Source organism: Anomalospiza imberbis, chromosome 3, assembly GCF_031753505.1.
Source record: "Anomalospiza imberbis isolate Cuckoo-Finch-1a 21T00152 chromosome 3, ASM3175350v1, whole genome shotgun sequence".
Taxonomy (NCBI): Eukaryota; Metazoa; Chordata; class Aves; order Passeriformes; family Viduidae; genus Anomalospiza; species Anomalospiza imberbis.
In genome coordinates, this window is record NC_089683.1 from 37,167,623 (window position 1) to 37,183,097 (window position 15,475).

At 42.2% G+C, this 15,475-nt stretch overlaps 1 protein-coding gene across 11 annotated transcripts in view; it reads right to left on the reverse strand.

Annotated features, from left to right (window-relative positions):
* BACH2 (BTB domain and CNC homolog 2) overlaps positions 1 to 15,475 on the reverse strand; it is a 187,616-nt gene that overhangs the window by 73,170 nt on the left and 98,971 nt on the right. For 10 of the 11 annotated variants that reach the window (XM_068184041.1, XM_068184046.1, XM_068184040.1 and 7 more), the window contains one exon: positions 9,823 to 9,973. Coding sequence is in view for 2 of the 11 variants with exons in the window: in XM_068184038.1 (XP_068040139.1) it covers positions 9,823 to 9,973 (151 nt within the window). In the remaining 9 variants the exon portion in view is untranslated. Of the gene's footprint in view, positions 1 to 9,822; positions 9,974 to 10,167; positions 10,317 to 15,475 lie in introns of those variants that run through there. The other variant, XM_068184039.1, reaches the window with a different exon arrangement.

The following is a 15,475-nucleotide window of genomic DNA, read 5'->3' on the forward strand; positions in this document are numbered from 1 at the left end:
AGAGCTTACTATGCACCACAGGATGAAACACAGCATCTTCGGGGAACAGATGTTTTATCATCAAGCAGCAGTTTGGGAGAACTGTGGGAGCTGGGCTGTCTCACCCATGAGCAAACTAGGAAATTACAGGAGCTTGTAGGTGTTGTCTGTGTGTGAGGTCAGAGACAGAGAAGCAGTTAAACCCGTCACTAAGGTACTGTCCCTGTGCGGGTGGATGTAGTAGGTTGTTACAGAGAATAAAACTGTGAGAAATAACTGTTCTACTGAACACCATCACTGTGGCTGGGACCAGCATTAGCAATGGGGTTTGGTGGGCAAAAAGCAGAACAGTGTGAGAAACACACTGTGTTACATTAGTGCATACATGCTGAAAGGGTAAGTCTCTGGATTTTTGCAGCATTGTCACCATGACATCACGCTCCTACCTGCCCACATCATGGACCTCACCACACCTCTAAAGGAGACCCTAAAGTTTGTGTCCCGTGATCTGCTGCTCCTCACCACAGTCCAGCCTCTCACTGCTACTGAGAACAGTTACAACCCATCTCTCTCTACAAATCTATGCTAGAATTGCCCCACAAGCAAAATCCAGGCCAAAAAGGAAGTCCTCAGTGAAATTAAGCAATGCATTAAAAATCAATGCTTGAGCTGGGAACACATGACTAGATTTTTCTCAAGTCTGAAGAAGTACCAGTTCCTAATGAAAAAATGGGAGCTGTGCATGCTCACACCTTTTGCTGCAGGCTGGTATCCACTCCAAACGCCACCTCAAAAATACTTTTGCTTCATCAATACATTTGTAATTCAACCAAAAAATAAATTTAAATAGCATCTGAAAAGCTTTGCATGGTAAACATCAGAAAAAAACTGCTTTCCAAGCCTGCAGCCAGTTGTTCTATAATACCTTCTGCTTTGTGCTGACAACCTTTTTTCCCTCCAATCATTCAGACACAATGCCTTCAGGTCTGTCTAAGTAATGTAATTTACTGGAGTGGAATTCCCTTGATACCTTCTGCAGCACTCAGTGACAGTATCATTTATACTCTACACTGTCATGCCATGACACTGATACATTGGCTTTCATCCCTCATTCAGCACAGAGGGTGCAATTTCACCTTCCATTGTGCCCTTCTGCAGACTGTGCGTACAAATTCCCTCCATTCATCCCTAATTACAAACCTCTGCTGAAATACTCTCATTAGATTTATATTTCTCACTCCAAAGTGTCAATCTTATTTCAGAATTCCAATTTTCTGAGAGATCCATCCATTAGCAGCAACCTCCAAAGCATTCCTTAACCGAGTGCATTAAAAGTGAAGCTGGCAGAGCAGAGACGCACTTAAAATACACCATTACAGCAAATCTCCATTGCTAATGTTTTTGCATTATTTGAGCAATGCGAGGCCAGCCCTGCGCCTCCAGCAGCGATGGACAGAAGCCACCAGTCAACTTCTGTGTCCAGCTCTGCTCCCACTGTGAGGTTGCACCACATCCCAAAGCATCTGCTCCTGTCACAATCTCACAGTACAGCATGAGGTGGCTGTTCAAAGGACTCCAGAGGATGAGAGCCACAGAAAGAGTTTATGACAACTGCAAAAATGCCTGAGTACAGCTTGTTTTCTGTGGTAAAGTTAAAAAAAAAAAAAAAGCCAAAAACAAGCTGGGGTTTTCCCAAGGTAGCAGTTCTGCTCTGCAACCCAAAAGGTTGTTAGAGCTCTTCAGCTGAAAATCACAACCACATTGTTTGTATCACTTGCCCTAATCCTAATTTAGCGGCCACATGTAGGACTGTTCCCTTCAAACTGTGTACAGAAAAGATAATGTCACAGATTCCCCAGAGCAGCTCTATAAGTAGTTAAATCAAAAAGAGATCCTTCTACCTGTTCAAGAGAAAGACAAACACCTTAAAAACCTCATCACCATACAAGGAAAAAAATGAAGAGCACAGCAGTGGGTACTGATAGCTGCACAATGCACCCGATGTGCCATCTCTAAAAATAGCCTGTGTGGCAATACCCCTGGAAGAGTCCAGCATGTCTCATCCTGCTGGAAAGCACAGCAGCAGCGATCGGCGCAGGAGTGCCGCTGCCACATGACGCACATGTTGCACTCTCTCCCGTCATTATCTTCAAAGCCATCACGTTTGAACTTACCTGCAGCAGGCACAGCAGTAGAAAAAGAAGGGTGGGTGGGGAGAAAAAAAACACCTCTACAACTGTACCGAAAAAGGGAAAATTCCACAGAAGAATATTACAGCAAATGATTACGCCCCTTGTCAGCATCTGGGCACCTACAGGACTGAGATATGCAGGTGATTATAACAGAGGTAATTCCCTGCAGCAACCACTGTGGGGGAAACTTAATAATTGCAGAAGTTTTGCCCATTCCCATCTTAAATATTTGAAGTCTTGATTACTGCATCAGCTCTCTTGCCATTTGTACTTTGCATCAAGGCAAGAGCTGGTCCAATGAGCAGGCACAGATGTAAAAGCAGAAAGGAGCATTTCAGCAAAAAGGCAAAAGTGGGGTAGCCATGACAGGCACTGAGCTCTCCTAGGAGGAGAGGGAGGACTACACCAAGCTTATTTAAAGGGATTTCATATTGCCTAATGAGAGACTCACCACTGACAGCATGACTAGTCCATGGAACAAGCGCGTGTACCTCTAAGTGTCCCCAGCACCCCACATCCTCTGCACCACGTGGTGTTAGTCAGAGTGAAAACCTATTGTCTTATAAAGCGCAATTCTCAAGACCAACACCTCTGCTAGCCTGCAAAGCCTGGCAAAGCTGGGAAGGTCACGAAGCGACAAGAAAGCAGTGATGCTTAAGCTGCCACACAGCAGAAAGCAAGTTTTTAGCTTCTACCTCGGGTCCTGTAGCTCTTGGATAGATGTTCTCTCCTCTCATCCATCACAAGAATGACATCAGACTGAGAAGCCTGACACACACAGGCACACTCATTCTCTGGAAATACCACAGCTACTTAATGAGTGAAGCTGGGACAGCACCAAAGCTGACACCATGAAGCTACGAATTTCCCTGCATATACTGACATCTCTCTTTAATATTTCTCTTGGCCACGAGCTGACATATCAATTAATGTGGTCAGAACACATTTAGTAGTTCAAGATACCGCAACTGGTTTAGCGGATTCCTAACCAGTGCTACTACCTGGAAAAGCATCACATTGTGTATTTCAGCAGTCACCCTAAAAAAGCAAACCAAAAAGATTTTATCTGCCAAAAGTTAATCCTGAGAATTTGTTTCTCAAGCTCAGCAGATTTATATAGATTTTTTTTTCCTCCTTTGCTTTTTCTTTGTCAGAAGATGAAGTTCTGGATCAACAATTCAAGGTACACCAATCAAGTTTTGAAAGTTTTGACTTTAAAGATCTTTCAGTCCTCTCCAAAGCTGCTTTTTCCAGGCAGCAGAACAATTCGGTTTCCAAAATTCTTTCATCACCACCTTTAACTTATGTACTAAGCCTAACTACTCTTTTTTTTTTTTTCCCCAGTAAGAAGTTGATGAATTAACACAGCCAGACCACACCACAAGTAAGCTCTGACTCTCCTTCCAACACAGACCAATTTACAAGCATTAAAATCTGAGACTCACCCACCAGACAGAGCTGAAGCTGCAGGCAAGCCAGTCATCAGAGCTCAGAGAAATATTATGCTTGCTCCACAAATGCTGAAGCATTTGAATCTTATTTTTAGTTGTACACAAAGGGCAATAAATGGAAAATCTTATTGTAACCACTGCTTTTTCGTGGCCACCCACACTTCCAACACCTACAGCAAAAGTATATAAATGTAAAAGCCACAAAACTCATGGCTCATCTGAACAAGGAATGCAAACTAGGTAGTTGCTGTTACTTTTTTTCCAGTTTATATCTAGAGTGCCATTATATTCTGTGAAACATTGAAGACAACTTTTCACATGCTGTGCCTATCTACTGTCCAGGATTCTGCTGGATTTTCATACATTTTTCCCAGTACCAGTGTCCCTGGTAAAGTCCTTCTCTAAGTTACCTGACCACTGACTGATTTTCAAATGATGAAGTAGAGAAGGTGCTTCCCGCTAACTCTCAGTTTCTTCCCCCACTGCCCAAACTACTGAGGTACAAGGAGTTAATGCTTCACTTACCTGTGAGAAATTATGCTGAATACTCTACCCAGAAACTGGCAATTAAAAAAAAAAATCCCTTTACACTCATAACAGTAGAAGAACTTCAAACAAATTGCTGTCAAGGATGATTTCATTGTGTTTAAATCCACTTTACTTGAAGTCACTTGCAAATTACTGTTTAATTTTATACCTAAAACTCTCATGTCTACTGCGATGCCAGTTTACTCTCCTGTTTGTCCTATGCCTGATTCTTTCCATTTACAGAAAGTAACACAAGCATAAACCTAATTATCATCTGAAATCCCGCAGAAAACGAATTCAACTAACTGAGTAAAAAAGAAATAAAGGAAAAAAAGTCCATCTTAAGACCAGACCCAACACGAGGGTGATGCCATGTCTGGAGATGTTGAGAGTGAACAATTTCGTGCCATTAATCATCTTGCTGTCGCGGAAAGTGCAGGTTATTATAGCGAGGAAAACAATCCAATACGACGCCTTTACGTCTCAACACTTTGTACATCGTAACAGGAAACATGTCCTACCAGCTAGCAATCAATACTTAACTACATGATCGAAGACAAAGTGCTGGCTCCAGAAAAATGTACCTTTACCTGACCTCGCTCATCAATTGCCTGCTAGACCCAAAAGCACACCACCTTCCTGCAGCTCCTGACAAGGCAAGGGCAGAGACGGCTGCTCTCCGCGCACGCCGCTGGAATCAGGTGTGCACTTTTCTGCCGAGGATTTAGGTCGCAGGACCTGTGTGCTGAATGATGCAGAAGCGCGGGTATCTAAGTGTTATGAAAATAAATGGGTCATACACCACTGAGCTAACAACCACACCACCCCCAAGCCGGGCACTGAATGACTGTGCAGGGCTCTGCCAGAGGGAGAGGAGAGGTTGAGCCAGCAGTGAAAACAAAACTGATGTGGTGAGATGGATTTTACTTTTCACTGGTTTGGGTTACAGAGAAAGTTGGTCTTGCTGCCACCATCTCTCAGGCTTTTCTGCAAAAAACCAAAAAACTACAATGTACAGGCTGGCAAATGACCTGTGGAGATGGGCTGGCATCTCACCCCACTGGGAAAGGGGAAGTGCTGCTGGCCCTGGGCGGAGGGAGGGCTGTGACTCAGTCTCTTGGGCTGACACACACACACACCCGCACTGTCACCTGCCACAGTAAAAAATAAAAGTCCTTGCCACAACACGGCGGCCACGCGAGGAACAGCGAGTAAACAGATCAATGATGCTGCGCGCCCATGCAGCCCTTGGCACCGCTGGGGTGACAAACAAACCAACCTGTGGTCATTGGCAGCAAGGCGAGAGGTGTCAGAGTCATTCAGGTTCAGATGGCACACTACACTGCAACAAACTCCGCTGTCCTCTGCTGCTCTTAACAGCTAAACACAACAAGAGTTCCTCCCAGCCACACAGCCCGCAGTCACCGCGTGTGCCTGGATTGGGATGCCTCCAACACCAGGGGCTTGGGCAGAAACCTCCAGGAAGGGACACTGGCTCACCACCCACACACGTGTGCATGTGCAGGCACCCTGCCTGAAGCCACACCAGCACTTTCAGAACACATTTTCATCTAGATACATATTTTATTTTAAAAATCGTATACTTACATATAAGTTTTATAATATATATAAATATATATTTTATATATAAATATAAATATATATGTTTCATAAACATATATAAACTTTTATAAATATATATGTTTCATTTTTATATATACAGACACATTGTCACATAGAAATAAAGTGATATTTAGTCAACAGATGTGTTTGTATCGAAAGCTGTCCCTGGCCACCAGCCTGGCTGAGGTACGGCGGCACTGATGGTGCTGAGAAGCACCTGATCACATCAAGAGACTGACACAGAGCTGCTAGCAGTGGTCAATGGACCGGATGCCATGGGAGGTCGTGAAGGTCCCCAAGGCAGAAGACATTCCACACACACTGGTGGCATGAGGTACAAAGTCCTGATATGCCAGTACCATAAAATGGGTAAGAAAGTGCCTTCGCCCCTATGAAAACAGCACAACAACAGGAAAATGTACGAGAAAAATCACGAAATGCAGACATGGCCGCATCTCTCATCCAGTAAGATAAACCTGTCAGTGTCCCCAGGTATGGTCTTGGCACTTGAGAAAAGAGTTTGCTACTGATGGTTAGGAGTGTTTGGTAAGTCAATGTCCAAAGTGATTCAATTTTGCCTTCAGAAATCTGCTTTTGTTCTGAATTCTGTTATCTGACCTTTAAGTACAGATTAAAAAAAAAATTTACATTTTTCCCAGGCTGTGGTGGTAGGCAGGTGACAGACATTTAACCACCAATATCTGCATATTTAAAATTTTACATTATTTACATCTGCTTAGAGATGGGCATAGCATAGATTTCAAGAAATCTTTCTAAATTTTTTTGAAATACTCTGAAGAACTCATACCTAGCAAATACAAAATTTCTGGACAGAAATTTTTGAGTTTCAGGTTGCCTTATTTTTTTATCCTGTTTAAACCACTTATAGGCCCTTGCTGAATTCACAACATTGGATAAGCAGTACCAACCTGGTCTTTTTATGAGATGCAGAAAGACATTGATTGGGACGTTATTTTTGCTGCTTTTAAAGGAAAACACACAAGGCTAAAACAAAATGAGAAATGTGAGAGTATGGATACTGCTAAGAATAGTCACCTGTCTCCACTCGGATGCCAGCAGCCCTGCCCCAGCAGCTGCTCCAAGACACAGCTCTGTACATTCTCTGTCATTCGTGACTGTTTGGGATATGGAAAATGGAAAGAGCCTCTCAGCAGAGAGCACAGCTTCTCCCTGACTGCTGTACTCCCACATTACAATACACTCAGTCTAACCTACCCAGGATTAATTCCCAGAGAACCTGGAGAAAAGGGTTTTTCTTTACTACCTTGGCACATGCAGCATAACAGGGTTTTGCAATATGCTCCGTCAGAACAAGCAAGGGACATTCTGCTTTGAAGTCACACATCAGTAAGTACTATTTTTATAGAGATTTTATCCATCAGCATCCTAGTAGTATTATAGAAATAATATAATAAATGGAAGGGGGGAAAGGCATACTTATTTATCCCACTGCACCCTGGGAAAAGCAACAAGAATACAGTTGTTACAGCTGGGTCAACCTTGTGCAACTGCTCTTTCCAGCAGGACTAATTAACAAGTGAAAGTCCGCTTCTTTCTATGGAAATTGCTATAACGAGGTAATTGTTGCAAGCAGAGTCTGTCATCAAAAACAGCCAGACAATGGGAAACAGAGAAATCAAATAAGCAATGGGCAGCTTGCCCTCATGTCTACCTGTGCCGGTGTAGATCTGCACACACGACGGGTGCAACCCCAGCCAACAGGCTGTGAGGTGATGCATGGGTTTTCTAGGAGCCAGAGTACACACCATGTTTTAAAAATGATGCATAGTTTGAGCACATAACCATAGTTAAAAGAGAAAGAAGAAAGAAAAGAAATAAAAAAGGAAAGGCAAAGATTTGATGATGGCTCTTATATCCTCATACCGATTTTCAAGTTCATTTGGTCCTCAGACCCGATTTTGTTCCTTGAAAAGGAGATGTCTGATTATTCGTTGCACAACAAAAAGACAAAACTTCCCGTGCATTTATTGGAATGAGAGAGGTTTTTTCTTTCCCATTTCTGTCTGCTTTTTCAAGTCTCCCAACAAGGATGATATTTTTGAAGTTAGTTCCTCTAGAAGTGTTTTCAATAGTGAATTTGCAAGATGCCTAATGATAAGCTTTTCAAACATCATGAGAAAAGGCTGCAAAAAATTGTGAATAAAGCTTCCAAACCTCATGGGAATAGTGCTAAGTAGGACTAATGAAAAACAAGCTTTTTCCGCTTGCCTAGCTGTTACAACTCATATTTTCAAGTCTTCTTCCCTAAGACAAGCACTAAAAACAAATTTCAAGCCAGATCCAAAATTTTCCTGTTGTCAGACGATTCTTGCTGAGGGGGATTTGATTAATAACTGCACCAGAGAATGTCAGACCCTCAAGGAAATGGCAACACTCTCCCTTTTTTGGAAAACAAAATCAAACTCACACCTTGTAAGGCCTCTTTGACAGTGAATTCTGTTACTACTCAGACTTTCTCCACTGCCTACGACTTCACCATTGTTTTTGCTGATACTTATCACACCAGAAAAAAAAAAATTCCTCTCTTTAAAAACTGAATTTTCATATACATTAAAGAACACAATCTTCCTTTTGCAGTAGACTTTTCTTTTTTTTAGTAAAACTTTTAAAGTCACATAAGCAAATAAAGTACTTCAAATAAAGGTGTATTTCTAATGTAAATGCTCAGGTTCCAAAACACTCATATTTTTTTAGAAGTAGTATTACATACAGATCAGTTCCAAATATTAAAAATGGTATTAGTAAGCATTTAAGAAAAACTGACCAGTAAGGTGTTGTCTGCTTCACTGACCTGTTCTGACTAAACTCCATCATATGCATTTGTTACTGCAGTAAACAAACAAGGCTGGTAACGTGCACAATGCCACACTGTGAACCACAATTTTGTATTACCTCCTCTCGCCAAGCTGCTCTATAACAGCATTCCAAAGATAAAAACCTCTTAACCACAAAGCAATTTGGTTTTGTTTTAAAAATTGATGAAATTAAGTTGTGCTCAAGCCTTTCCCCACTCTTGTCAGCTCTGGGGTGTCCCACCCTCCACAGAGTACAGACCATCACATCCATGCCATCCTTGTAATGGTCCAGAAGCTGCTTCTACCTTAGAAACCAGAATGAGGGTTAGAACTGCTGACAAACTGCAAAGGGTCAAACCTGTTTCTCCCCACTGATTCTATGCCAGGCTGTGCTATGGAATGTTTCAGAGGAAGACTCAGTCATCGTGGGATCAGGGATGAAATAAGTGCACAAGATCATAAGCTGCTCCCCGTCTTGGGTGAAATATCAAAGCACAACAAGCACAGAGGACTGCTACTCCAGCTGAGAAGTTAGAAAGGGATCTGCAGTTCCCTCAATCTGTCCCTAGTAGATCTATGCACAACTTTCTTTACCCTTCTACAGTCAGGTGGAGCACTGATTCCACCTGGAAGGAGCTGGAGGTAGCAATGAAGATAGTTCTGATGCTTACAGAACCTTTTGGAGCAGGAGGCTGAAGGATGAAGCAGCACCAGGGCTCCTCCAAGGGAAATACTCCAGGAACCCGAAAGGAGAAGCATATAGATTTTATCATGGGAGAAACAGAAGGGTGCCTGCAGTCTTGTAGGGCAGATGATGGCCTCCAAACTCACGTGGAGCACGTGCAGCTTTGGCAGAGAACACCAAGATAAGTGTACACACATGCAGCCCGTTGCAGAGAAAAACAAAGCACAGTTAGAGCAATGGGGCGAACAGAGCTATTTTAAGTACTTCTCACTATGGTTTACCGTAGTAGCAGAACACTTAGAAAAGCCGTCAAAATGACAATCACTATTTAGGTTAAAAAAGCAAGTAACTACTTCAATAACAATTTATTCACCACCTAATGTTTGCAGTTGAATTACAGCTTTTACAGTGTTTTTCTAAAGTGTGATATTTACTGCCTCTACCTTGCCTTCCCAAGATCTTTTTTTTTTTTCCCTTTTTTCTTTCGTTTTTTCTTTAAATAGAAAGGAATTGGAATCATGACTTACATGTAACTTTTCTAGGTTTTGTGCTGGCTGAAATGTTCTCACGATGCAGGGAACAGGATCAATGGAGAAATTAAAAGGCTGCAGCAATCCATTAAGAAGTGACCCTCCAAAGTTCTGTAGGGCAGTGTTCTGGCAACTCAGTTCAAACAACCTAAAATAAAATAAAGGCACGAATGAAAAAAAATCAAGCACTGGATCTTTACAAACACGTCTTTGTTTTTTCCTTCTGATTCTACAAAACATGTTGGGGCATCTTTTTTCTTTTATATAGAAGATCTTTATGCCAAACATGGCAATTACTTTATGGCCATTTCACACTTCCTCAAAGCTTTAAGCTGTAGATACCTTCCTACAAAGACCATGTTTTCCTTTTATTTGTATAGTATGAAGCCCCTGAAAAGAATTACTAAACAGATAAGCTAACATTTCTGTGATTATTCTACCAGATCACACCACAGCTACATGCAGTGTTACGCATACATACTAAGGAATCCTTTGCTCTGACGGTGGTGAGGCACTGCAGCAGGTTGCACAGGAAGCTGTGGATGCTCCATCCCTAGAAGTGTTCTAGGCCAAGGTTGGATTGGGCTTTGAGCAACCTGGTCTAGTGATAGTTGTCCCTGCCCAGGGCCGATGGGTTGGAACCAGATAAGCTTTAAAGCTCAACCTAAATCACCCTGTGGTTCTATGAAACTGCACACCACATCAGAAAGGAGTTATAACAAAACCAGCAAATTTATCTAGTAGGCTTTAAATAATAATTAATACTGGCTTTTGTCAAAACTTTGCATTGATTTTATCAAGGAATTCAGGTTAGGAAAACGAAATTTGTTCCTTTGTTTCTCCTTTATTCTGGCGAGCTTCAGAGAAGAAACACCATCAGTGTAATTTGGTATCCCTGGGTTGATGCGATGTGTGTTGTAACCCTGCAGCCACCCTAAAGCAAAGCTACCTGTCATGCCAGTCCATGTCAAAAGAAAACCGGAGAGAGAATGAAATGCTCATCTGCCCACAGAAAATACGCTGTGCTGTCACCTCTTGCAAGGGGCTCAGGGCTCAGTCCCTGGAGGGGAGGCACTCTGGCATGGGGAAGGCTGGTGAGAGCAGAGCTGGGGCCAGGGGGCTTGGGGGGCAGGGGGGCTGAAACCCCCAGCAGCCAACTCCCAGCATCACCACACAGCCTAGATCCCACAGTGAGCACAATCCCAATCCCAGACTCTGGAAAAGGCTGCCCCCATCTATCAAGGAAGCGGTCACACTCTGAAGTGGTTGAGGAGGAAATACTTGTGGAAGGAGAAGCAATTAGCTTTAAGCTACAGGGGTTCTCAAGTTGAGATTTTCAAGTTGCCAGTGCCCAACACTTTACTGTTTTCCTGGAAAAAACATTGGAATGCTTAACTACTATTTACTTGAGTGAAGTTGGCAACTGGGAGTGGAAAGGAAGGTGGTTTTCTTTTGAACAGAAGGGGACAGCAGCAGTACAAGCAGTGGCATATATCCGTCTTCACAGGATCACTGCAAAGGCTGTGTCTGCAGAATTACCACAAACTAAAGCTAGATAAAGGGGGAGGTGAGGAAGAGGAAAATAAACCCCTAAAGTTTTTAAAGTAGATTTTAAAGATCTAATTTTTTAAAAACATGCAAAATTAACTCGTCAGTAAAAGATTCTGGTTTCTCAAGAGCTGTCTGCTATGTCTATTTATTATGACCAATGCCTGTTTATGACTCCATAAAAAAGTGGAGGGAAAAATAAAACCAAAATGCAGTGCAAATGAGAGATATTTGGTGGTTATTTTTCTAAGTATGCTGTTCCTGTTAAAAAAAGTTCAACATTTCCTGAGCAGTGATCCTACTGCATTTTACTCCAAGTCTTGTGGAAAATTGGTTCATTTATGGAAAGCAAGTTATTTCCTCTGGATGGCACCTTTCTAGATGGTTTACCAACAGATGCTCAAACTCTTGCTACCTTTAAGGATTACCTAATTAGGTACTTGAAAAGAATTATGAGGCTGTGCTAGGAACACAATGCTTGTGTTTCTTCAGTTTATAGAGTTTTTTTCCAATTGGGCATAACATTCACTGACAGACTGTAAGAGTACCAAATATTTATGGTCACAAATATACATTATTTAAATTGCCTATAAACCTAAAAATATAAACTCCAAATCCGTTCAGTCATAAATTACTGGTAGAACAAAAATAACTGCTACTTACTCAATGGCCAAAGGACTAAAACCAGGGAAGTCTCTGAATTTTCAAGGATAACTTTGTTTCCCGAGCAAAAATTGCACATGCCACGGCATATCAGTAGAAAAAGAGAATGAACAGAAGTTGGGAATAGAGAAACAAGAGAAAAAAAGGGGGCACGGAGGGTGGGGGTGGGAAGCAGACTTTCAGTACCACTGAAGCTTTTCTGAGAAGGTCTGATTGATGTTCACTGCTGTAGAAAGCATGAGGCTGCATCCCAAACATTTCATTCCCTTCTGCAAATGTCTCACTCCATACCTCTCCCCATGTTCCCCAGATATTCTTGCCCTATGCAGGATGATCCAGCCAGCATCAGGTTTTACACATGATCTAAAAGACTAAAGCAGGAATCTCTCTGCCCAGGGGTCAGCTTAGGGTAGAATGAAACTTAACCCCTGCCTATGCTCAGCACGAGGGCTTCTTCATGCTTTCCATCTGACAAAAGACTTTTCCTGAAACAGACAAATTATAAAAGGCAAAGCTGTTACTACAGCTGCAAACTTAGAGGAATACACAAAAACTGAGCTCATATGAAGAGCCAACGGTGCACCTACTGAAGAGGAACTTCAGCAGTTGAACAGGCTTATCAGCCAGGTTTGCAGCATTAGGAAGAGCTGGATCTTAGGCAGGATAAGATGTACTCTCTGCTCCAAGGCTTGCTCACATCAAGGTCTCAACTCTCAGCACAGACCTGCACATGTGGGCCATCAGTTAGCAGGGTCATAAGAGGCCACAAAATCACTGTCCTACACCAGCTTGAAGAACCAGCTCCTGCAGTCTTGGAGGTTGCAAGAAAACCTTATATTTATTCTCAAAAGAAGCATCTGCCTTAAGAGCTTTAAAAGAAATCTAGAAAATTAACAATACTTCCAACTGGACTTTGTAATATTTTAAAAGTCCAAATGGACTTTTAAAAAAACTTATATTATTTAACAACCTTTTGTACATTTTTGAACCAGGTTACCTTTTTTCTCCCCATTTCTGATGGCTTCCAGTATTACCTGGCAGCTGAAATTAGCAATGAGGAATGCAAATGTAAAGGAAGACACACCAGACACTCTAACTGGCAGAAGAATGCATGAAGTTGAAAAACCTTTTGCTTCAATAAAACGCCTTCCAATTTGGATTTCTGTTATACAGAGAGAGTGTTCAAAGGAGAGGTTTTGTTTTTAACAGGGCTTTAATGCTTAAAAGGAGGAAAACTGGCAAGTTCTTCTGTTTGCAACAAACAAACCAAGAAAGGTGAATTGAGAAGGGCATGATGAATGTACCTGGGTATTACTCCACTTATCATGAAAGATGTTTCAGACACAGAAAATTGTGCAGTCATGCTCAAGAAAACTGGAGATGCTGGGTGGGCCATGAGGGAAGTGAGCAAGAAATACACAAATTCAACAAATACACAGCGGGTTGTTTATCCTGATGTTCAGCATAGGTGGGTAAAATGAGGGCTAAGTAAAATGACCCACACAAGGAGACCAGTTGGTGAGCTTCTCTCAGATGTGGACAGGAGGAAAAAATATTTAAGGAACGCTGGGCACCTGTGAGCCAGGAGAGGTGAGCACAGGTGTGCAAACAGAGCTGGTGTTTTCTTAAGCAGTGCCTCACCTGGTGGACTGCAATGATGCTACTTACACAAATATGTAAGTAGCAATGATGCTACTTACACAAATTGATCCCAGTGAAGTCAAGGATCCTGCTCTGGTACATGCAATACCATCACAGATCAGCAAACATGTTTTCCTTATGTTTTGCGTGTCATTTCTTTCTGGTTGAAATAGCTTCATTGGAACATTTGTAGCTTGAAGGGCCGCCTGAGGCTGAGAAGGCATTTCAGTGCTCCTGACATCTAATGCATGATCTTTCCCTGAAATCTGTAAATTAAACCCAGGATGATATCAATACCTATGTCACAAAAGAGACATGGTCTGCTTCACCCTCAGTGCACCTAATTTCCTCCTAATAACCTGTGTAATTCTTCCAAAGGGAAAGAACATGCTCATCTATCGCTCCTGCTTGCTCCCACATGCACTGTTTAACCAGGGGCAGCCAAAACAGGAGTCAGAAAGGCACAGCAGCTTCTTTTCCAGTGTCCAGAGGTGAGATGCAGAAAACCAACACAACCAAGGAGGTGTGGACCACAAACAGGGAGGTACCCACCCATCCCAGGGCTGGGAGGACCAGCTCTGCAGTGCGTCCCTATCTGGGTGAACTGTGTCAACAGTCAAGAGGAGATGAGATGGAGTGATTCCCTCAGATAATAACAAAACTATGTGAGGAACCACTCTAGCTAGAAACTGTGACTGAAGTCACCAGGAGAACCTTCAAGACAACCATTGCTGGCTGACTGGCTGCAGGGGAAGGCAGCTGCTGCTGCCCTGGAGTGCTCCAGAGTCTGAAAATTGGACTTTCACTAGCTACACCTAACAAAACCAACCAGGCTTAAACAGAAAACCTTCAGAGAAGCTGGGGAGTGTGCACAGGGGAATTTTCCACCCTTCCTCATCCTCTGGTTGTAGTTAGGTCTGTGGCTAGAAGACAAAAGGCTGCAGTTCAAGAGTACTGCCACAGGAACTTGTAAATCTTTTTATGTAAAATCTGAGTGATTTTCTTGTTGGAATATACTTGATTTAAAGCCACCATCGAAAATATTTTATCTTGGGGTTATGACTCATGAAAGAATGGCTAGGTGTGAAAGGAAACTTAATATATTCTGTGAGAAAAAACCCCCTCCCCAGCAACCTTATCTGATGACGCGAGCTGAATATTTATGTCCTATGCAGTAAAACCAATAGACAGCAAAAGCCACAACCTAATACTTTGTGTCAGATCTGATGAAAATTCAGATACCTAGCTTATTTCCCCTTAAAGGCTGGAAATTGTGGTTAACACACGTGTGAACAGGAGAAAATGAGATAGTTCAGTGATGAGGATGAAACTGCTGCCCCTTAGCCTAGCATGTTTGGAAGATGATACTGGACTAACCAGCACTGGTTGTCTCGGATAAGAATGCTTCCCAGGTCATCATGAAATGACACAGCTCACTAGGTTAATGCTCCAGAACTCCTGACCCAACACATGTGACCCCCAAACCCACACCCCTGCCATACCAAAAAGATGTTCCCATGTTGAATGATTATCACAGTCAGACTTTTACTGTTGATTTCTTTTAAAAATTGCTAATTGAGAAAACAGTTAACATACAGAATGAACAGGCCAGTCGAACAAAAATTTCCCATAAGGTTCAGCATGTGGGAAACAGATAAGTGAATGCTGTGAAAGATGAACAATATTTAAGTATTAACACAAATGTTTGTTTTGGGGAGGTTTATCTGGCATCTCTACCGGTTTTCCTCCAAGCTCTAATACAAAAATAACTACATCTAAAAACAACTGGGAAGAGATG